Consider the following 22,007-nt stretch of genomic DNA (forward strand, 5'->3'; position numbering starts at 1 on the left):
TAACCAAAAGGCTGTGTTCCTTGCAGAGACAGAATACATTCTCCACGGAAACAGAAATAACCTCATTCCACCTATGGTGTTGAGAAAGATGTGCACTTGCATAGAGTGAATAGAGTGGTAAATGTTGCAGGTAATAAAAATGTCTGTAAATGTCTGGTCTTTCCTTCTAATAAGTTATTTTGTGGTCAAATCCATTCATTTGGACATAACATGATTTAATATTTGTCCCTAAAATAAAGCTATTAGATAAAGATCTGCTCCCTGAAATGTGTCATTGGTGACCAACAAATGAACACTATGGGAGCCAGAATATTTATGTGTTTGTCAGCAATAGTAATTTTTGTGAGCATTCGATAATGTGGATGTGTGCTTTTGGTTGAAGGAAGCCAGAAAATATATGCTCTGAGAGTCAAACCTTAACAGATCAACTTTTTTTGTTAGCCTGATCAGTCAAATAATTGTGTAGCGGAGTGTGTGCAAAAATGATAGTATGGATGTAAATAGTATGTGACTGGATGATACAGGGCTCAATTCAAGTCAACCTGCGATATCTTCCATTTTCTTCTTTATTTCATGGTCAAATAAATTCACAGTAAAAGACTACTAGGGCTGCGTTTACACAGGCAGCCCAATTCAGATCTTTTGCAAATTGTTTGGCATATCTGATACCTATCTGATATTTTACTTAATGCTAAACAGAAAACAAAACACATGGAATCTGACATTTTGACTTCAGATTTATACCACATCCATCTGTGGACCTCATCCCTGCATGTAGGCGAGTGTAGGCACTCTCTGAACTGTTCTCCCCATTGAGACAGCATTTTCTCACAATGGAGTGATCAAGCGGGGCGCGGCTGGACCGGGCTGGACTGGAAAAATATATATCCACTAGGCTGTCTGCGCAAAAAAGTTCTGTGCACCGGTATAATAATAACAGGCATGCCCTTAACCCCTATACAAACATCAAAGACATAGGAACAATATGACTGGGGCTGCAGGTGTGAGCACTGCATTTCAAAACTACTTTCCTCAGAATGCACCTTTCCCTAAGGGATGGGAACGGGGTGGTTCAGCTCCACATTAGTATGCCTGTCTCCAGATTTGGATACTCATGAGGCCAACTTCAATGTTTTTCATGCAAACACTTTATTCGATGCTAATTATTGAAAAAATACTACTACTACAATTCTCTCCGAAAAACTCAATTCAGAGGAAAACGTCCTCCATTGGGTTACTGTTAAAGATAGTCGTTTAGCTGTAGACCCACATAAAGACGAAGTAACCACAGGAGGAAATAGCTCACTAATCAAGTTTCCATCCCACATTTTTATGCCAGTAAAGTGCATGTTGGATAAAACATTTAATGAGCCCCGATGGAAACATAAAATGTTTCGGTAAACATTACAAATATGGGCAACAACAAAAAATACGCTAGACAAGGTGCGATATTTTAGTCGGTCAAATTAATTATACGAGAAATGTCGGTGGAAACGCCTTTATGCGCAAATATTGATATAATAACCCTTATATCGAAGTAAACTTGGAGTCACACAATGACATGTTGTGTGGTCCTCCCACTATAACTGGTTGGGAAAGCATGCAGTTTATTAGGCTATAGATTAAGAAAAGTCATCATGAACTTCACAGGGTGGTGAAAATGCAAGGTGATGAGCTTGATACTCCTTCCAATAAATATCGAGGGTTTTATTCTGGTGACATGATCCTCGATGCTTGTTCGCTGTTTGACAAATAAAAAGAATCTCGCTCTTTTGTCCATAATAATCTCATCATGTAGGATATACATGCGCCAAAACGCTCGAGCGCACGTGCCAATACCAGAGTGGGCACACTCGCCAAATAACTCAACATTTTGTACGAGAAAACCATATGTAGAGTTGAAGATGCTATGGAAACCCATTTACCTTGTATTTTTATGTGCACTACGTCATCAGGCACAGCATTTTATCTAAAACAACTCAATTTGATGGAAACATGTCTCTGATGGGAACATGCCATATTGTTTGGGAACATGCCATATTGTTTTTATGCGGATTTTAGACTATTCGCATGAAAATCTGTCGTCAATTGGATGGAAACCTAGCTATTGAAACACATCACTATAGAATGTTTCTTTACCAAGTTAAAATGATTCGGTTTCCGAGCAATAATCTTTCGACTTCAAAGTCCTTGTCGATTCCTCGAGAAGTGGTATACAATTATCACTACGCGAGGTACGCATCGAGCTCTCCAACGCACCCGCTGCGCCACACTTGCGCGTTGCCTTCATCAGTGAATCATCGCTAGACTGCAACTCCATGAGCTCCAGCTCGTGCTTGGCCGCGGTCTCGAGCACTTTCTGCTTGTTGTAAAAATTGACGAAGTTGTTGATAATGGGGTGAATTGGCAACGCAATGGCTATCACCCCACACAGGAAGCTGATGGCTGCGTTGCACTTGCCTAGAGTGGTTTTGGGGTAAATGTCTCCATAGCCCACGGTGGTCATGGTGATAATAGCCCACCAGAAGGACTGTGGGATGCTACTGAAGAGGGTCTCCGGGTGGCTTTGCTCTATGGTGTAGCCCATTGCTGAGAACACGAATATCCCTATGCCCATGTACATAAGGAGCAACCCCAGCTCTTTGAAACTCCTCTTTAGCGCATAGGTGAAAGTCTGTAGCCCAGAGGAGTGGCGCACCAGTTTGAAGACGCGGGCGATACGCATGATGCGAAGCGCCTGGACCGCTTGCTGGACCTTGGCCAGATCCATCATGGCCGTACCCAGGTAAGTAAGGGTCAACACCACGTAGAAGGGAATGATAGCCATGAAGTCTATTATGTTCATAAAGGATAGGAAAAAGTGCAGTTTGTTTGGGCAGGACACAAAACGCAGCAGGTATTCCACGGTGAACCAGCCTATGCAGGCTGTCTCGATGGCCTCCAGCATCGGGTGCTCCACAAGGTCCCCCTCTTCATCTTCTACTTGGACTTCTGGAATGGTCCCCACGCACATCACCACGGAGGACACAAGGACGAAGAGGAAAGATGCAACGGCGATGCCACGCGCAGGCAAAGAGGACTCCGGTTTCTCCATGAGTTTCCAAAGGAACTTTAGACACCGCGCTGAGCAGTTGACAGAAGGGTCCCCATCTAGATCATCCAAGATAAACTTAACTTTGTTGGCAATCTCTGCCAGCTCTTCCTCTTTTTCAGTCAGGTAACTTTTACAGCACTCGTCCAAATAGCTTTGGTGAATTTTCCAGAACTCCATCTCTTTAATGAAACAAATTGGACATATACCTCGTTTGATGTGAATCTCACCGAAGTAATACACGTCAATGATACATCTGAAAGCGTCAGGATCCCGGTCAAAATAAAACTCTTTTTTACCCGGGTCATAATCATCACAAAGTGAGTAGATAACGTCGTAATTCAGAGTTGAGCAGTTGATCAGTTCTGCAAGTCTACTCTCCGGGTAGCGGTTAAGCACATCGCCGTCTAAAACTAGCCTCACGCCGCCAATGTTCACGGCCATCTCGGCTTCATCCCTTGTATCCAATTTGTTGCAGTTCTTATATCGGGGTTTGGGTATTGTCCACATCTTTCCTGCTGTCGTAGGCTATTTTTGACGCAGTATAATAACTGGAGGAAATGTCGAAAAGCAATAAACAGACCTGTGTTTCATGTAGGTCACATGAAATGTTTAAAGTGCCGGTAGCCTATAGAAAGTAATTTAAAAAAGAAGGAAAGGCATTGTGCAAAACCCCGCTCAGCGCTCTTCCATGACCAAGTGGCAATTAAGTAATCTCTCTCTGTTTTACTCTCACACAAACACACGCACACACTGCTACTGCAGCGCCTGTGAGCTATGTTAGCAAATATCACTTAGTTGCCAACTTTCTGCTTGAAGTTGAATTTACAAAGTTGTCTTGGGCAATTAAAACACAAATATTGCGTATGGTTGAAGTTGAAGTGAGGTGATATGATGTGAGTGAGGTGATTGGATATTGATGTAGAACTTGTTGGTGAGCGCATTGCACAACCATTACATAGGCCTATGTGTCTTGACCACACATGGTGAAATTAAAAACCGACGTCTGGGAAATCAAATCAAATTAAATGTATTTATATAGCCCTTCTTACATCAGCTGATATCTCAAAGTGCTGAACAGAAACCCAGCCTAAAACCCCAAACAGCAAGCAAAATTAATACAAAGTTATAGTCAGGGGGGGCTAGGCTAATGTCAAAGCGTTATCATTGAACGAAATTACACCAGTATCTCAACTCAACTCAACCTTTTGAGGATGTGAGGACCCATGCCAAATATTTTCAGTTTCCAGAGGGGGAATAGTTTTTGTTGTGCCCTCTTCACGACTGTCTTGGTGTGCTTGGACCATGTTAGTTTGTTGGTGATGTGGACACCAAGGAACTTGAAGCTCTCAACCTGCTGTCATGACTGTCCTGATCAGGGCAGGTTACAGGAGACCACAACCCTACAGATTATCTCTCAACCCCAACAGAGGAGGAGAGATCTAGGGGTCTGAAGATGTGTTTTTTTTTATGGCCCCTCACGCCCCTGGTAAATCTCAGGCCACAGACAAATTCCTTTGTCCTGTTACTATGGAGAACCAGCCTCAGAACATTAAACATGAACTAAAGGGACTTTGGAACAATGGTTTTCGTCAGCCACAATGGTGGTCATGACGATAGATGGAATATGAAAATGTATGTCATTTTTGTTCTGTTATTAAAGGTTAATAGATGACGTTATTACGAAAACATTGTAACCTGAAGAGTTTTCCTAGTATATGTTTGATGTTTATACATTGTACGTTGTATGGAAAATATCCAAATCAAAGAGAATGTTTTGGGAAAGATGAAATGTGAAGTTAGTTGTCTAAAATTGGATTTGAGAAAAACTTAGACCTTGCCTCATTAACTTGGTACGCCCAGAGAATTGCCCTAAAAGCGGTTACGCCCACTTCTGACCCAAGGCTATAAAACCTGTGAATATAGAATTTACGACAGGACTATGTGACCCCAGCTGCAGCAAGGTCTAAAAAAAGTAAACGAACCCAGAACGCAACTCAAGTTTGAAGACAAAGAAATCCCTTTCTATCCAAGCTATGGATGAGTAGCTGTGTCTAAGCAGGTGAATTCAAGTCGAACCAGCTAGCCTCCATCTCCCATCGAATCGTGGTATCTAAAGGGTTTCATTCCTATGCTGTGAGCTCTGAGCTACAGAGCTATCTGTCCTCAGAAGACCCCTTCCAGAGAAAAGGGTGAGGGAACAGACTCCTAAGCCAAAAAGGACACTGACATCGGGAGGACGAGCAGGGAGGTGCGCAGGAGAATCAAATCAAATTTATTTATATAGCCCTTCGTACATCAGCTGATATCTCAAAGTGCTGTACAGAAACCCAGCCTAAAACCCAAACAGCAAGCAATGCAGGTGTAGAAGCACGGTGGCTAGGAAAAACTCCCTAGAAAGGCCAAAACCTAGGAAGAAACCTAGAGAGGAACCAGGCTATGTGGGGTGGCCAGTCCTCTTCTGGCTGTGCCGGGTGGAGATTATAACAGAACATGGCCAAGATGTTCAAATGTTCATAAATGACCAGCATGGTCGAATAATAATAAGGCAGAACAGTTGAAACTGGAGCAGCAGCACAGTCAGGTGGAAGTTGAAACTGGAGCAGCAGCATGGCCAGGTGGACTGGGGACAGCAAGGAGTCATCATGTCAGGTAGTCCTGGGGCATGGTCCTAGGGCTCAGGTCAGTTGAAACTGGAACAGCAGCATGGCCAGGTGGACTGGGGACAGCAAGGAGTCATCATGTCAGGTAGTCCTGGGGCATGGTCCTAGGGCTCAGGTCCTCCGAGAGAGAGAAAGAAAGAGAGAAGGAGAGAATTAGAGAACGCACACTTAGATTCACACAGGACACCGAATAGGACAGGAGAAGTACTCCAGATATAACAAACTGACCCCAGCCCCCCGACACATAAACTACTGCAGCATAAATACTGGAGGCTGAGACAGGAAGAAAAGAAGTGCGTCATCGAACAGCGGAACGGTCCACGCAGAGAATCCTCGGAGATCATCCCCACGTAATTACATCATTATATTCTGACCCATAAGAGCGGCAGTTTGGGGCAAGGCTAGGGTTAGAATAGCATAGCTGACAAATTCACCCAAATGTACATTTCTCTTGTGTACTTTCTTTTTTCTCTCTCTTTTGAAATCCTCATTGTGGGTAACACGCACCATAGTGTGTTGGCCCGTTATACTAAGTTCTAATCAATAGCCTATAATGTGTTTTGTCTATGTGTATCTTTTATCATCATTTTAGCTTTTTAGTAAAAAAATATTCAACTAAGATTGGTGTGGTACGAATTCATTAGTGAGACCCGGGTCCGTGCAGATTCACGGGCTATACGACGTTCAGAACGAGATTGGTAGAGGCAACTGGTTAATTAGCGGCTGTTGTAAAATCGATATTCTGATATTCTTTGAGTTCATTTGGGAAATAGAAACTCAATAAAAACTAGTTAGCACCCATGGTGCCCTAGGTTAATGAGTTAATAATTGCTTGATTCAGTTAATCATGCAATTAGAAACATTAATAATTTGATGAACAACAGTCGTCACATTAACTAATACAACGTCACGACACTGCTCCACTGCAGCGCCATCGATGAGAATGGGGGCGTGCCCGGTCCTCTTTTTCCTGTAGTCCACAATCATCTCCTTTGTCTTTTTTGTTGTTGTTTGTTTTTTGTTTTTTAATTTTACCCCTTTTTCTCCCCAATTTTGTGGTATCCAATTGTTTTAGTAGCTACTATCTTGTCTCATCGCTACAACTCCCGTACGGGGCTCGGGAGAGACGAAGGTTGAAAGTTATGCGTCCTCCGATACACAACCCAACCAAGCCGCACTGCTTCTTAACACAGCGCGCATCCAACCCGGAAGCCAGCCGCATCAATGTGTCGGAGGAAACACTGTGCACCTGGCAACCTTGGTTAGCGCACACTGTGCCCGGCCCGCCACAGCAGTCGCTTGTGCGCGATGAGACAAGGACATCCCTACCGGCCAAGCCCTCCCTAACCCGGATGATGCTAGGCCAATTGTGCGTCGCCCCACGGACGTGGCCGGTTACAACAGAGCCTGGGTCTGGGCCAGGTCTCTGACCTGCTCCCTATAGGCTGTTTCATCATTGTCGGTGATGAGGCCTACCACTGCTGTGTCATCGCCAAACTTAATGATGGTGTTTGAGTCATGCCTGGTCGTGTAGTCATGAGTGAACAGGCAGTACAGGATGGGACTGAGCACGTGCCCTGAGTGGCCCCTGTGTTTAGGATCAGCGTGACGGATGTGTTGTTACCTACCATTAACACCTGGGGGCGGCCCATCAGGAAGTCCAGGATCCAGTTGTAGAGGGAGGTGTTTAGTCCCAGGGTCCTTAACTTATTGATGAGCTTTGAAGTCACTATGGTGTTGAACGCTGAGCTCTAGTCAATGAATAGCATTCTCACATAGATGTTCCTTTTGTCCAGGTGGGAAAGGGCAGTGTGGAGTGCAATAGAGATTGCATCATCTGTGGATCTGTTGGGGCGGTATAAAATTGGAGTGGGCCTAGGGTTTCTGGGATAATGGTGTTGATGTGAGCCATGACCAGCCTTTCAAAGCACTTCATAGCTATAGACGTGAGTGCTACGGGTCGGTAGTCGTTAAGGCAGGTTACCTTAGTGTTCTTGGGCACAGGCATATGGTGGTTTGCTTAATACATGTGGGTATCACAGACTCAGACAGGGAGAGGTTGAAAATGTCAGTGAAGACACTTGCCAGTTGGTCAGCGCATGCTCGCAGTACACGTCCTGGTAATCTGTCTGGCCCTGTGGCCTTGTGAATGTTGACCTGTCTAAATGTCTTACTCACATCGGCTGCGGAGAGCGTGATCGCACAGTCTTCCAGAACAGCTAGTGCTCTCATGCATGTTCAAGTGTTATTTGCCTCGCATCAAGCACAGAAGTAGTTTAGCTTGTCTTGTAGGCTTGTGTCACTGGACTGCTCTCGGCTGTGCTTCCCAAATTTCTGACCAATTTGTTTGTCAAAAGCAATTTGCGGGCCAGAAAAAGGAACGCTGTTTTAAAATATACAGGTAAAATATATGTTTAAAATGCGGCCCATCAATCCAAGTCATTTTTTAACTGCAATAAACAAGCTATTTTCTCTGTAGTAATGGTGGAAACATAACGGTCACGAATTTGTGCTGTGTATTCTCTATTGCACTCAGAAGATGTGATACAGCCTATAATCTCAATATTCTCTCTGTGATGTTTTTCTAGGTCGCACAGCTAGATATCTATGAGCAATTTAGAGCAGACTGTAATGGCTTTTGTCAACTTGAGCTAGCTAGCAAATGTTAGCCAGCTATCTAGCTAGGTTAGCTAAGGAAACATGCAGTAATTCAACTTTGGTACCAAGGTACTTTCCCATCAGCTGCTGAAAATATTCTTCCACTTCACAGCCGCTTCAAGAAGATATTTACTAAAATAGTCTGAGCTTCATGTGTCTCACCCGACAGCATGAATCTACAGTAGGCATAAGCTATTACTGTAAAGAAATACAGTATGTTAGAGTCATTTTTACAGGAGGCTTCTGAATTGCAGTTAATAACAGTATTTTAAAAATAGTTTTACCCATAATGTAGTGTAATGTACTGTGCATCCTACAGTGTTTTACTGTTAAAATGACAGAAAAGTCTTACAGTAAACAGGGGAGCGTGATTAGTCCTCTGTTGTTCTCAATCATGATCAGTGATTTTTACTCTCAGGTACAGCCAGATATTGGGAGGTCATTATTTGCAGATGATGGGGCCTTATGGAAGAGGGGAAGAAATGTGCCATACATAGTCAGGAAGGTACAGGAAGCAATTGATGAGGTAGAGTCGTGGGCATTTATGTGGGGATTCAGGTTCTCTGTACAGAAAACTCCGACAGTGTGCTTTACCAGGAGGAAGGTGGGAGATGAGGTATGCATGAGGTTATATGGGAGAAACTTGGAGAAGGTGGGGGCCTTCAGGTTCCTTGGGGTATACTTTGACACTAGACTGACCTGTGCGAACACATTGAGAGAAGGGTGGGAAAGTGTAAGAAGGTGCTAAATGTGATGCGCTGTCTGGCAGGGAAGGAGTGGAGGGCTGGGCGTTCCTCATGGAGGACCATGTATGTTGCATTGATCCGATCTATAATAGACTATGGCAGTATAGCGTATGGTTCGACAGCCCGGACCTCATTGGAAAGGCTAGATGTCATACAGGGGCAAGGACTCAGAATATGTAGTGGGATGTTTCGGACGTCCCCAGTGGCTGAGCTACAGGTGGAGATGGGGGATATGGCATTGAGATTAGGAGACAGCAGCTGGTAATTAATTATTAGGACAACCTACAGGGACATGGGGTGTCTCATCCTGCGAAAGGGATTTTACAAGCATACTGGGAACATTTAGGGAGACAGCACACAAGCTTTGGGTGAGTAATACCCAGGTGAAGGAGGTGGGACTGTATGGAAGGGTTCTTTAGTCCAACGGTAGCTATTCCTGTAAATCCACCATGGCTACTCACACTTCCAGTAGTTGATCTAGAAGTGTTGGAGAGACTACAGAAAGATAAGGAGAGTGTTGATCCATCTGATTTGTTTAAGAGACGTCTGCATACTGTGTATCAGGATTTTGTGGAAGGACAGGATGTACTGGGAGGACAGGATGTACTGGGTCAGCATTTGTAGTGCAGGAATTTGGGGTTGATGTCAGGAAACGTATTACAGATCATCTGGCTGTATATATACAGTGGAGCTGATGGCCATACTGTTGGCCTTGCAGTGGGTGGAGGAAGACAAGCCAGACAGAGTAGTTATTTGCTCTGATTAATGTGCAGTGTTAATGAGTCTCCAGTCCTTTAGCTCATGTAGCAGACAAGACCTGCTTTATGAGGTGCTACAAACCCATGGCAGGATTAGACAGATGGTTATACAGATGAAATTTACTTGGGTCCCGGCCCATGTGGGGGTTAGGGGGAACGAGGCAGTTGATGTACTGGTTAAACAATCACTTAGTAGTGGGGATGTTGATGTTGTAGTTTCAATGAGCAAGGCAGAGACAAAAAGCCTGATATGGACAGTAATGGTGCAGAAAAGGCAGGAGCAGTGGAATAGAGATACTAAGGGCAGGCATTTATTTCAAGTACAGAGGAAAGTTAGGGACAGAAGAGAGGAGGCTATTTTTACAAGATCAATGGTGGGACACAGCCAGTTGATTAAGACCTTAAATGTGACAGGAAAGCATTCAACATGAAAGTGTGATTATTGTCAGGAAACAGAGACTGTGGAGCATGTATTGCTACAGTGTGGGCAGTATCAGAGGGAAAGAGAGAGACTGAGATCTAGTATGAGGGAGAAGGGGATACAGGAAATTAGTTTAAAGAGTATATTGAGAAGAAAGTCATTAGATATAGTCTAGAATATGTTGTTATCTTTTTTTAAGAGCAACAGGGCTGGCAGGATTTAGTTTCTCCCTGTCTCTGGCCCACACTCCAGTACAGTAGATAGCGGTAATGCACCATGACGTTGGATGCCACAAAGCGCCGCTAAACCCCACCGAAGAAAAAGAAGAAGGAACTCCATCTATTGTTTTTGGCTTCCACACGGACCTAAATAGTAAAGACCAACACTTCCTGTTGTTAGTGGCAACGTGGGGCATGCGTTTTTAATATTTAGAACTTACAATTATTGTACATTAGTGTTATGAGTGGAAAGTATATTTGACAGCCTCGACAATGCAGATATCCAGTGTGAATGATGTGAAGATTTATAATTTAAGCCACGGAAAGTCTCTACCAGAGGTAAGACACGTTTTCAAAAGTAGCTAGCTAGCTAACTTTAGCAAGCTAATTTACAATACAATAAGCTAGTTAGCTACTGTTAATATATACTACTTTGATAACCGATTGAATCTCCTAAGTCAAGTCGTTTTTATTATTAGCTACTATAACGTTATTGCTCTCGGTCTTGTCTTGAAGCACAGGCATGCCAAGCAACTAAGTTAACGTTAGCTAGCCAGCTAGCTGCATCCATGGCCAGTAAGCATGGAGGTTTATATTGCTGTGAAATTGGGTATGAGCTCACAAAGTAAACAGTAGCTTGTCATAATAACCAGAGTATGTGATAACACACGTCTCAATATTTGTTTCCCAGTGGCTTTCAGATCGAAAGAAAAGGGCATTGCAAAATAAAGATGTTGGTGAGTATTCATTTTACTAATGTCAATGTCTTATAGGTGTTTGTGTGCTGGCCAAGTTGTCAGACTGTATATTTTCCTGTGCTCACGCGTCACCTCCCTAATGTATTTTTCTCAGACATCCAACGCAGGATCGAGCTCATCCAGGACTTTGAGATGCCCACAGTGTGCACCTCAATCAAAGTGTCAAGGGATGGGCAGTTTATTCTAGCAGCAGGTGAGGATTTGGCTTGCTGTCACTGTCAGATAAATTTGGCATATTAGTAGAGTAGAACAGTAAAGGATTGTAAGTAATTGCAGTGCTTTCCACTAGCGCTGGCTGTCGGCTATGCAGCCAGTTGCACACTCATTTTCAGCGGGAAATTATGCCACCTAAATTAGGATGTGTTTTTACATTTCGCAAGTCAGAAAAAAAGTCTGCCCGGCATGATGTTCCTTCATCGTCTATATGAGCCATTTTGCACGTCCCATATAATGTGGTAATTATGAGTCGAAATCCACTTAGCCTATTTTCTGGCACATTGATTTATTTTCTTTTGCGTGTTTTATGTACAGCCACGCAGTGCTAGTGCATGGGCTTACTGTGATGTGATTGCCGAACAGCAAGCTTGACTAGTTTATAAATGGTGTTGAACTGACTGAGTAAAGTTGATCATATATCCATGGTATCACATATGGACAAGTAAACTAAAGATATCGTTTGTATTTTCGATATGAAGTCCAGCAGGACTTGCCAGACAGTGACGTTATGTGGGTGACTCATCAGTAGGCTACTGAATCGCGTCGGTAAGAGAGCCGTTCATTTGGCTCCTGGTTATCGGCAGATAAATTATGAAAACATTCCATGAAGATGGTGAATCCTCCTCATTGCAGAAACAATATGTAGGCTAGTGGAGTGATAGTCTCACTCTGTTCCAAAATATCATAAAAGATAACAGATTTAATTGTTTTAAAAGCTAATGATACTTACATTGCATTCGGAAAGTATTCAGACCACTTTACTTTTTCTATGTTTTGTTACATTACAGCCATATTCTAAAATGTATAAAATAATTCCCCCCCCTCATCAATCGACACACAATACCCCATAATGACAATGCGAAAACAGGTTTTTGCAATGAGACTCGAAATTGAGCTTATGTGCATCCTGTTTCCAATGATCATCCTTGAGAAGTTTCTACAACTAGATTAGAGTCCACCTGTGGTAAATTCAATTGATTGGACATGATTTGAAAAGGCACACATCTGTTTATATAAGGTCCCACAGTTGCCTGTGCATGTCAGAGCAAAAACCAAGCTGTGAGGTCAAGGGAATTGTCCTTCGATCTCAGAGACAGGATTGTGTTGAGGCACAGATCTGGGCATGGGTAGCAAAACATGTCTCCCATCATTGAAGTTCCCCAAAAACACAGGAACATCCATCATTCTTAAATGGAAGAAGTTTGGAACCACCTAGACTTCCTAGAGCTGGCCACCGGGCCAAACTGACAGACCTGCTCCAGAGCACTAAGGACCTCAGACTGGGAGGAAGGTTCACCTTCCAACAGGACAACGACTCTAAGCACACAGCCAAGTTAATGCAGGAGTGGCTTCGGGACAAGTCTCTGAATATCCTTGAGTGGCCCAGACAGATATCGGACTTGAACCCGATCGAACATCTCTGGAGACCTGAAAATAGCTGTACTGCGACGCTCCCCATCCAACTTGACAGAGCTTGAGGGGATCTGGAGAGAAGAGTGGGAGAAACTCCCCAAATACAGGTGTGCCAAGCTTTTAGTGTCATACCCAAGAAGACTCAAGGCTGTAATCGCTTCAACAAAGTACTCAGTAAAGGGTACTTATGTAAATGTGATTTTTTTTTAAATAAAAACATTTATTGACCGTTTTTCTTAGTCATTATGGGGTATAGTGTGTAGACTGGTGGGGGGGAAACAATTGAAATAATTTTAGAATAAGGCTGTAACATAACAAAATGGGAAAAGTCAAGGGGTCTGAATACTTTCCGAATGCACTGTATATGTTATTTTCAAAGATATTGATATAGGTCTACTGATTTCATCAAAGTGTCTCAGAGACCATGGTTAACACCTGCTTCCTCCTTCGATCATACCTTTATTGCAGATATTTGTGGGTCAGTTGTTAAACAAGTCTTTTTTTTAACTGAATTACATACTGCAATCAAAAAAGAGTTGCAAACAATTTAGCTGATGTCGATCTTCTCTTAACACGTATGGACCCAGAACATAATTAAGCACCTGTTCTGTTATTTTAGAGACCCATTTTTCCATTTGAAATGACCTTTTCTAGGTAATTTGGGCTATTTACTTAATTTTTCTTTTTTAATAAAATACATAATTTGAAGAACAAACAATTGTGGCAATTCATAATTTGCAGTAAAATACTTTAATCTTGAAGACAGGTTAAATGTAAACAAATAAAAATAAATTGGTTTAATGTTCTCATACTTAAATGGTCCTGACCATATAGGCCTAGACGATATCCAAAAAAACGAACATTTCACTGAATCCATGCATTTTCAGTCATTTTAAATTGTAAACACAATACCACAACAACAAATGTTTCCAGTCTGGGAGGTTATCTCAATAAAGTATTCAATAATTTAGCTGTTTATTTCGGATGGAATCCGAATGTACCAGACGCCACCAAAATGGAGATACAAAGAGTTCTTAACTCCAGCCCGGGGGATCTTAGCTGGATCATTGTTCTATTTGGCTGGCTTCTGCATGTGCTTGTGGAAAACACTAATTGCTGTTATATATGAATTTGTCACTTTCTTTTAACATCCTTTCAGGCACATACAAACCCAGGATCCGATGCTATGACACGTATCAGTTGTCCTTGAAATTTGAACGGTGTCTGGATTCGGATGGTAAGTGATAGACCCAGTAGTTATATTGTTACATAATCGTAGGGTGATCGTTCTGCTTCTATGGTCGGCTGGAATTCTGACTTGCTATGGGAATCCCTGCAAGTATCCCTCCCTCCTTTTGTTGTGAAGTGAGTGGCTGGTCCATAGGAAGAGGATCCAGCTGTCTCAGTGATGGTGTCAGCTAGTCCTGACTCCACTAATGAAAGCTCGCAGGCCTGAATCAGTTAATCTGTCCTTAATATTTAACTACGGTGCAGCCAGACGTACACATTTTCAAGCAAACACACACCTGCCTGGGGACCAGTCACTGAATGTCTAAGTACATCGTCTGGAATATGACAGTGTTTGATTCTGGAAAGGTACCTCTCAGGTCCTCTACAAGCCGGAATGTTGAATACAATTATATTTGAACTTAGTCTGTCGGAAAGTAAAATATCCAGAGGAAAGTATTGTTTACCCAACTTTTTAGAGCACTTGTACTGAAGTAGACATTTCTATCACCTGCAAAACCATGTGGACCATGTGTTGGTCCCTTAACCAACCTGCAAGACTTCGGTTAGTATGCGTGGTTTGCGTATTAATTATTTCGACCAACACAATGGACAATTTGCAGATTAATTTGAAATGTGTATATATATATTTTTACATTTGTGACAGACAAGGGACGTTTAGAATTTTTCTATGTATGGCGTTGTCTACATAATTTTAAGACATTGCCATGTTTTGTGACTAACACACCCGACATACACAATTACCATAATGGTCACCAATAAAGAAACCTTTTGCATTGTACAAAATCCTTAACCAGTAGATATGATTTTTTCTTGTAGCTAGTTCTGAAAGTGTGTTTTTTCCCCCTCACAGTTGTGGCCTTTGACATTCTGTCTGATGACTACTCGAAGGTAAGACAGACTTACTGTTACTTGGTTGTTTCCTGCAGTGGGGGTTATCTAAACTTGATCTTCTACAAGCAAATGTGACCTGATATTGTTGTTTGTGTAGTTGGTGTTTCTGCACTGTAACCGGTACGTGGAGTTCCACTCGCAGCATGGACACTACTACAAGACACGCATTCCCAAGTTTGGTAGGGACTTTGCCTACCACTACCCCTCCTGCGACCTCTACTTTGTTGGGGCAAGGTAAGGGTTAAAAGCCAAAGGAGGTGGATCATTCACTGTCTTGATTTCCTATGTATCATTAGACTTGTCTTTAACATCAAATCAACCTTAAAGTGAAATGCTTACTTACGAGCCCTTAACCAACAATGCAGTACAAATAAGAAATAAAAGTAACACGTTATTAAAGAGGAGCAGTAAAATAAAGACAAGTTGAAGTTGTGTTAATGTTGACTGGGCACAGAAAGACTGAATCCTTTTTCAGCTCAGAGATATTCAGACTCAATCTGGAGCAAGGCAGGTTCCTCAACTCCCTTCAGACAGATGCTGTGTAAGTATACATCAACAATACATTATTTATGAAGCCAGCTGTGGCCGATTCCACCACAGCATTGGGTGGAAATATTTTTGGTGTCACAGATTGTTCTGGCAATTCTCACAACTTTATTGTGAGGAAGGGTGTTTAACATGGTTTTCACAATTGTATCACAAACTTTTTTTCGTAAAAAAAAAAAGAAGATATTTCTGAAAGTGACAATTTTAGGACCCTTTTATTCTTATAGATGCCTCCTGTAATACCCTATGATCCATGAACCGTACATGGCACAGACAACATCTTGATGTCATATACTCCTCATATTGTGCTCTAAAATATGGCGTATGTTTATATTCGAAATAGACATTTTCACATTCATTTATTCAACATATATTGAATATTCCAAATATTCGGATTATATAAAAAGTACCTTTTTCTTAAAAGATTTTGCTTATTTTTTAGACATATTGTTTGGAACGATATAATCTTCAAACACATCACATTTCCAGAGTGGCCTCTGGTACTTTTGAATAAAGTATCAATCATATAATGTCAATTTCTATCTATAAAATTGTTAATTTCTTCAAAAGCAGCAGAGAGCCCATTCTGGAATTATGTAAAGTAGTTGAATGAGTGTATATTGTTTAAAACAATATGTCTTTACAAATAAACAAAAATCAAAGGGGGTACTTTTGAGATATTAAAAGTGCATTGTAATTTCCATAATGTTCATAAAATATCCATAATATACCTGCAGTAATAGTGGAATGATAGTGTTTCACAGTATTACTTACACAGTGTTATGAATGGCTGTGATATTCACCTATTGATTTCTCCCGCCAGACTGGCTTCTGTTGTCGAAATGGGAAAGCTGTTTTGCCTTTGTGGCTGTGGAAACAAAGTAGAAATCGTTGTCATTTCTTTGTTGCTAAAAATCTGCACAATTCGTTCAATTTCAGTTTGTGAGAAAACAAGAACTGAATACTGCAGGGAATCATTGTACCATCTAAATCACTGTGAAATACAGTACCAGTCAGAAGTTGACACACCTGCTCATTCAAGGGTTTTTCTTTATGTTGACTGTTTTCTACATTGTAGAATAATGAAATGAAATAACACATATGGAATCAAGAAGTATATTCTTCAAAGCAGCCACACTTTGCCTTGATGACAGCTTTGTACACTCTTGGCATTCTCTCAACTAGCCTAATGAGGAATGCTTTTCCAACAGTCTTGAAGGAGTTCCCACATATGCTAAGCACTTGTTGGCTGCTTTTTCTTCACTCTGCGGTCCAACTCATCCCAAACCATCTCAATTAGGTTGAGGTTGGGTGATTGTGGAGGCAAGGTCATCTGATGCAGCACTCCATCACTCTCCTTCTTGATCAAATAGTCCTTACACAGCCTGGAAGTGTGTTTAGGGTCAATGTCCTGTTGAAAAACAAATGATAGTCCGACTAAGTGCAAACCAGATGGGATGGCATATTGCTGCAGAATGTTGTGGTAGCCATGCTGGCTAAGTGTGCCTTGAATACTAAATATATCACTGACAGTGTCACCAGAAAAGCAGCAACACACCACCACCTCCATGCTTCACGGTGGGAACCACACATGCGGAGATCATCCGTTAACCTACTCTGTGTCTCACAGGCACTGTGGTTGGAACCAAGAATCTCACATTTGGACTCTTCAGACCAAATGACAGATTTCCACCAGTCTAATGTCCATTGCTTGTGTTTCTTGGCTCAAGCAAGTCTCTTCTTCTTATTGCTGTCCTTCAGTTGATGTTGAGATGTGTCTGTTACTTGAACTCTGTGAAGCATTTATTTGGGCTGCAATATGAGGTGCAATTAACTCTAATGAACTTATCCTCTGCAGCAAAGGTAACTCTGGGTCTTCATTTCCTGTAGCGGGAGAACCAGTTTCATCATAGTGCTTGATGGTTTTTGCGACTGCACTTGGAACTTTAAAAGTTCTTGAAATTTTCTAGATTGACTGACCATGTCTTAACGTAATGATGGACTGTCGTTTCTCTTTGCTTATTTGAGCTGTTCTTACCATAATATGGACTTGGTCTTTTACCAAATCTTCTGTATACCACCCTTACCTTGTCACAACACAACTGATTGGCTCAAACACATTCATTAAGAAGGAAAGAAATTCCACAAATTAACTTTTAACAAGGCACACCTGTTAATTTAAATGCATTCCAGGTGACTATCTAATGAAGCTGGTTGAGAGAATGCCAAGAGTGTGCAAAGCTGTCATCAAGGCAACGTGTGGCTACTTTGAAGAATCTCAAATATAAAATATATTTTGATTTAACACTTTTGGTTACTACATGATTCCATATGTTATTTTATAGGTTTTGATGTCTTTACTATTATTATACAATGTATAAAATAGTTTAAAATGTTACAGTGAAATGGGTGCAGGGAAGGGGGATATTTATTTTGAATGCGGCCAGTGTTCTTGCAATTCACCTAGCTTCCACATAGAGGAGAAATTCTGTTTAGTACCTTTTTTAATATTAATAGTTTTAATGTTGAGTAAATTCATGTGTGAAATTGTATTTCAGAATTTAGGGATACTCCCTATTTTAGAGGACACTATGAGTATAATGACAATAAGGTGTTGTCTGTATCATGTACTGTTCGCGGATCATTGGGTCTTGCATCTAAAGGTCTTAAAAAGGGCTGTATATTGGCAACTTTCATCATGAGTTTCCAAAAAATGGTTTGTTACAATTTTTTTAAAGCATATCAAACATCCTTTCTTCCAATTAAGTTTATATGTGAGAGTTGCCAAAACAATCCGAGATACATTTTTTGTTGTTGTTGTGCCATGCTGACACAGAATCCCCCCTGTGCATTACAATACAGTAAATACAGTCACTACAAGACTTGTCAGTATGCATATAGTGTGATCATGTCTCTTTTTGCCATTTCTCTGACTGACAGGGAGCATAATGTGTGTGACATCAATCCTGTCCATCAACTGTTAGCTTCAGGAACAGCCGAGGTGGGTGGAGCCTATGTGCATATAATGAGTGAATGGATCGGACATAACCTGAACCCTATTGACATCATTTTGTGTGTGTGCTTGTGTGTGTCTAACCATGTTCCCTGTGTTGTTGGTGGCTAGGGGAAAGTGGAGTGCTGGGACCCTCGTGTACGAAGTAGGGTGGGGATGCTAGACTGTGCCTTGAGCAGCGTCACAGAGGGAACAGAGTAAGTACAACACTAGAACATGAACAGTTACATGTATTTAGAAAAACGCCATCGTTCAAATCCATGATCTGGATGTGTTTGTCTTTAGAGTGGAGGGCTTGCCATCAGTCAGCGCACTCAAGTTTAATGGCTCTCTCACCATGGCTGTGGGAACGAGCACTGGGCAGGTATGAACTTTTACAATGGCGTCTTGTGTGTCCTAATAGCTGGGATAATGCAGAAAACTGCCTAAATGTTCCCCTCCCCACAAGTTTCCCCATTGACGATCTGTCTGCCTGGTACTGTAGGTCCTAATCTATGACCTGCGCTCTAGCCGCCCACTGCTGGTAAAAGACCATTACTACGGCCTTCCTATCAAGTCTGTCAACTTCCAGGACCACCTAGACCTGGTTCTGACTGCAGACTCCAAGATCATCAAGATCTGGAACAAAGACACGGTAAATGTTTATGAATGTTGAAAAGATATTTGATTCATGTTTTGGGAAACCAGACATCAACCAGGTTTCCATCCAACTTTGAAATTATTATTATTATTTTGAATTACCCCCTTGTTTCTCCACAATTTTGTGAATACAATCTTGTCTCATCGCTGCTACTCCCCAACGGGCTCAGGAGAGGCGGAGGTCGAGTCATATGAAACATGACCCACCCGCTCGCTTAACCCGGAAGCTAGCTGCACCAATGTGTTGGAGGAAACACGTTAATCTGCCTGCCACTAGGAGTCGCTAGAGCACGATGAGCCAAGTAAAGCCCCCCCTGGCCAAACCCTCCCCTAACCCAGATGATGCTGAGCCAATTTTGTGCCACCCTATGGGACTCCCGGTCACGGCCTCGGATCGAACCCCAGGCTGTAGTGACGCCGCAACCCTGCAATGCAGTGCCTTAGATTGCTGCGCCACTCGGCGGGGCGCTGTCCAATTTATTTTTTGAGAGTAAAGTACATGTCGGATAAAAAATGTCATAACAGGCCTAATGGAAACAACAAATTTGTCGGTTACGTTTCCAAATCTCATCAAAACAAAATTCACTAGACAATGTGAGATCTTTTTGTGTCGGTAAAATTAAAGTTAAACTGACAGTGTTTTAGCAACATGACATTTTAAAATCTGTTCATATACACCCCAAGGAAGAATGACAGTTAAACAAAAAAATTATTTTTCTGACAATGTTTGGGAGTGATATATAGTAAGGCATTTGAAAGTTCAATAGCCATAGCCAATCCAAGCTACAGTCGGCCTATATGCAATTAAGCCATTTGCCACACGGGCTTGCCATCATTCACTTTGAACCAGACTGTGTGTTTACAGGCAGTTGAAACAGCGGAACTTTAGATCATTAGAATGCATTCGCCAAAAGCCACAAAATACACCTGCATTTATGTTTTATGTAAATACCACAGTAGTCCTCTTACATTTGGAAACTTCACAGTCCTACTGATATTAACAACCATGAAAGGTAGGCCATCTCTCCCTCAGTTGCCTATACACGTGAACAACAAGTTCAACAACTAATATGTGCCAGAATGAGAATCTAATGAGGGAACATTAGACAACCCCTCTCAAACTTTTTAAGCTAGTTGGCTGTCAGAATTGCACTGAAACGATAGGGAATAGTAGCCTGCTCGTTCTTCTGCAGCTTGCCTGCCAATGCATGCTTTTTCCAACCCACATTTGAACAACTGAATAGGAACTTGCTTGCCAGCCTGCCAAATACGTTTGATTCACATCTAAAAGATATGCTAACTGTGGATCAAATCAAATGTTATTAGTCACATGCGCCGAATACAACAGGTGAAATGCTTACTTACGAGCCCCTAACCGACAGTTAATAGTCGTTCAAGTTCAGCATAGCAAAGCGATTCACATTTCTTGCTAGCTAACCAAATGACACCTGCATCTCTAGCTGTAGCCACCAAAAAACAATATAAGGGGGAAGAGTCGGTCACTCATCCACTCCTCCAATGATATGACATCCTCCCAGCAGCTAGCTAACATTAGGCTCCGTGTTTTTAGCTTGCTAAATAAATAGCTAGTTGCATAAATAGACACGCCTATCCCAGTGAAGTCAAACTCAATCAGCGCATGGGCAATATTGAAAAAACACAATGGATTCACGGGCCAGACATACAAAAAAGTACAACTGCGATCCAAACTGGCCATTGTTTTATTTGAAAAAATATGGCCCTTTATAATGCCCACGTATGTACATAGAATGTTTTTACATATTAGAACAAATAAGAGAGATATATTTGTCCAGCCACTGCTGTTATGATTGCAGATGTGAATAATTCCAAGTAACAAAAATGTAGCTATAGGTTTGTTGTAACATTTAAACTTAAAACATGTTTGACTTTTTTGTTGTTGCTGTAGACTCATTTATACTCTCTTTTGTGTCCTATTCGGGCCGCGGGCCTTGTGATCATTGCCCTTGCTAGTTAGATTTTTTTTTACATTCCCAACCTTAGTTACAGTCCAGCAAACAATGTACCATGCCAGCTCGGATTTACAACCTGATAGCTATATTTTCTTGGACTACCAAGAAATGTATTGGTGAATTACATTAATCATGCATTGAACTGCATCCATCTATTCTGCCAACAATTCCTTAATTAATGTATGTCATGTAATTTTGAGTCAAATAGAACCTATTTTTAAAACCTCTTATGAAGTTGGTTTTGAAGCATAAAATGGGAATTTGATATTTTTTTACTGATTTATAATGATTCTGTTTGTTTCATATCTGCAAAGTAGTTAAACCACTGTCAGTTCCACTTGAATTATGTGAGAAATGGTGGTGTAAACGCCTTTATGCACAAATATTTATATAATAATAATCATATCGATGTAAACTTGGAGTCACGCGATGATATGTTGTGTGGTCCTCCACTACGACTCTAATAAGCATGCTGTTTATTAGGCTACAGATTAACAACATTTTGAACTTCATAGGGTGGTGAAAATGCACGCTTGATGCTTCTTTCCAGTTAACATTGAGTCTTATTCTGGTGACATGATGCTTAGCTGCAGTTTGACTAATCAAAATGATCTATGTTTTTTTGTCCATAATAATGTCATCATGTAGGCTATACCCGCACTGTATCTGAGAGCTGTTGGGTAGAGCGCACATGCCAAGACCACAGTGGGCACATTTGCTATATAACTGACAAA

The 22,007-nt window shown here is 41.6% G+C and overlaps 2 protein-coding genes across 2 annotated transcripts in view; one reads left to right on the forward strand and one right to left on the reverse strand.

Moving 5' to 3' along the window:
- Positions 1-1,767: 1,767 nt before the first annotated feature.
- kcnf1b (potassium voltage-gated channel, subfamily F, member 1b) lies at positions 1,768-3,677 on the reverse strand. The gene has a single exon (XM_020486932.2). It carries the CDS (start codon positions 3,599-3,601, stop codon positions 2,144-2,146), a length of 1,458 nt encoding a protein of 485 aa, XP_020342521.1. The 5' UTR covers positions 3,602-3,677; the 3' UTR covers positions 1,768-2,143.
- A 7,017-nt stretch (positions 3,678-10,694) lies between these two features.
- LOC109894403 (nucleolar protein 10) overlaps positions 10,695-22,007 on the forward strand; it is a 32,276-nt gene continuing 20,963 nt past the window's right edge. Inside the window, exons 1-11 of the mRNA XM_020487859.2 lie at positions 10,695-10,894; positions 11,247-11,292; positions 11,408-11,506; positions 14,102-14,179; positions 15,044-15,081; positions 15,182-15,318; positions 15,560-15,625; positions 18,571-18,631; positions 18,755-18,840; positions 18,929-19,007; positions 19,128-19,277. Coding sequence (XP_020343448.1) covers positions 10,829-10,894; positions 11,247-11,292; positions 11,408-11,506; positions 14,102-14,179; positions 15,044-15,081; positions 15,182-15,318; positions 15,560-15,625; positions 18,571-18,631; positions 18,755-18,840; positions 18,929-19,007; positions 19,128-19,277 — 906 coding nt within the window. The 5' untranslated portion in view covers positions 10,695-10,828. The remainder of the gene's footprint in view (positions 10,895-11,246; positions 11,293-11,407; positions 11,507-14,101; positions 14,180-15,043; positions 15,082-15,181; positions 15,319-15,559; positions 15,626-18,570; positions 18,632-18,754; positions 18,841-18,928; positions 19,008-19,127; positions 19,278-22,007) is intronic.

The sequence above is a fragment of the Oncorhynchus kisutch genome, linkage group LG7 (assembly GCF_002021735.2).
Source record: "Oncorhynchus kisutch isolate 150728-3 linkage group LG7, Okis_V2, whole genome shotgun sequence".
Classification (NCBI taxonomy): Eukaryota; Metazoa; Chordata; class Actinopteri; order Salmoniformes; family Salmonidae; genus Oncorhynchus; species Oncorhynchus kisutch.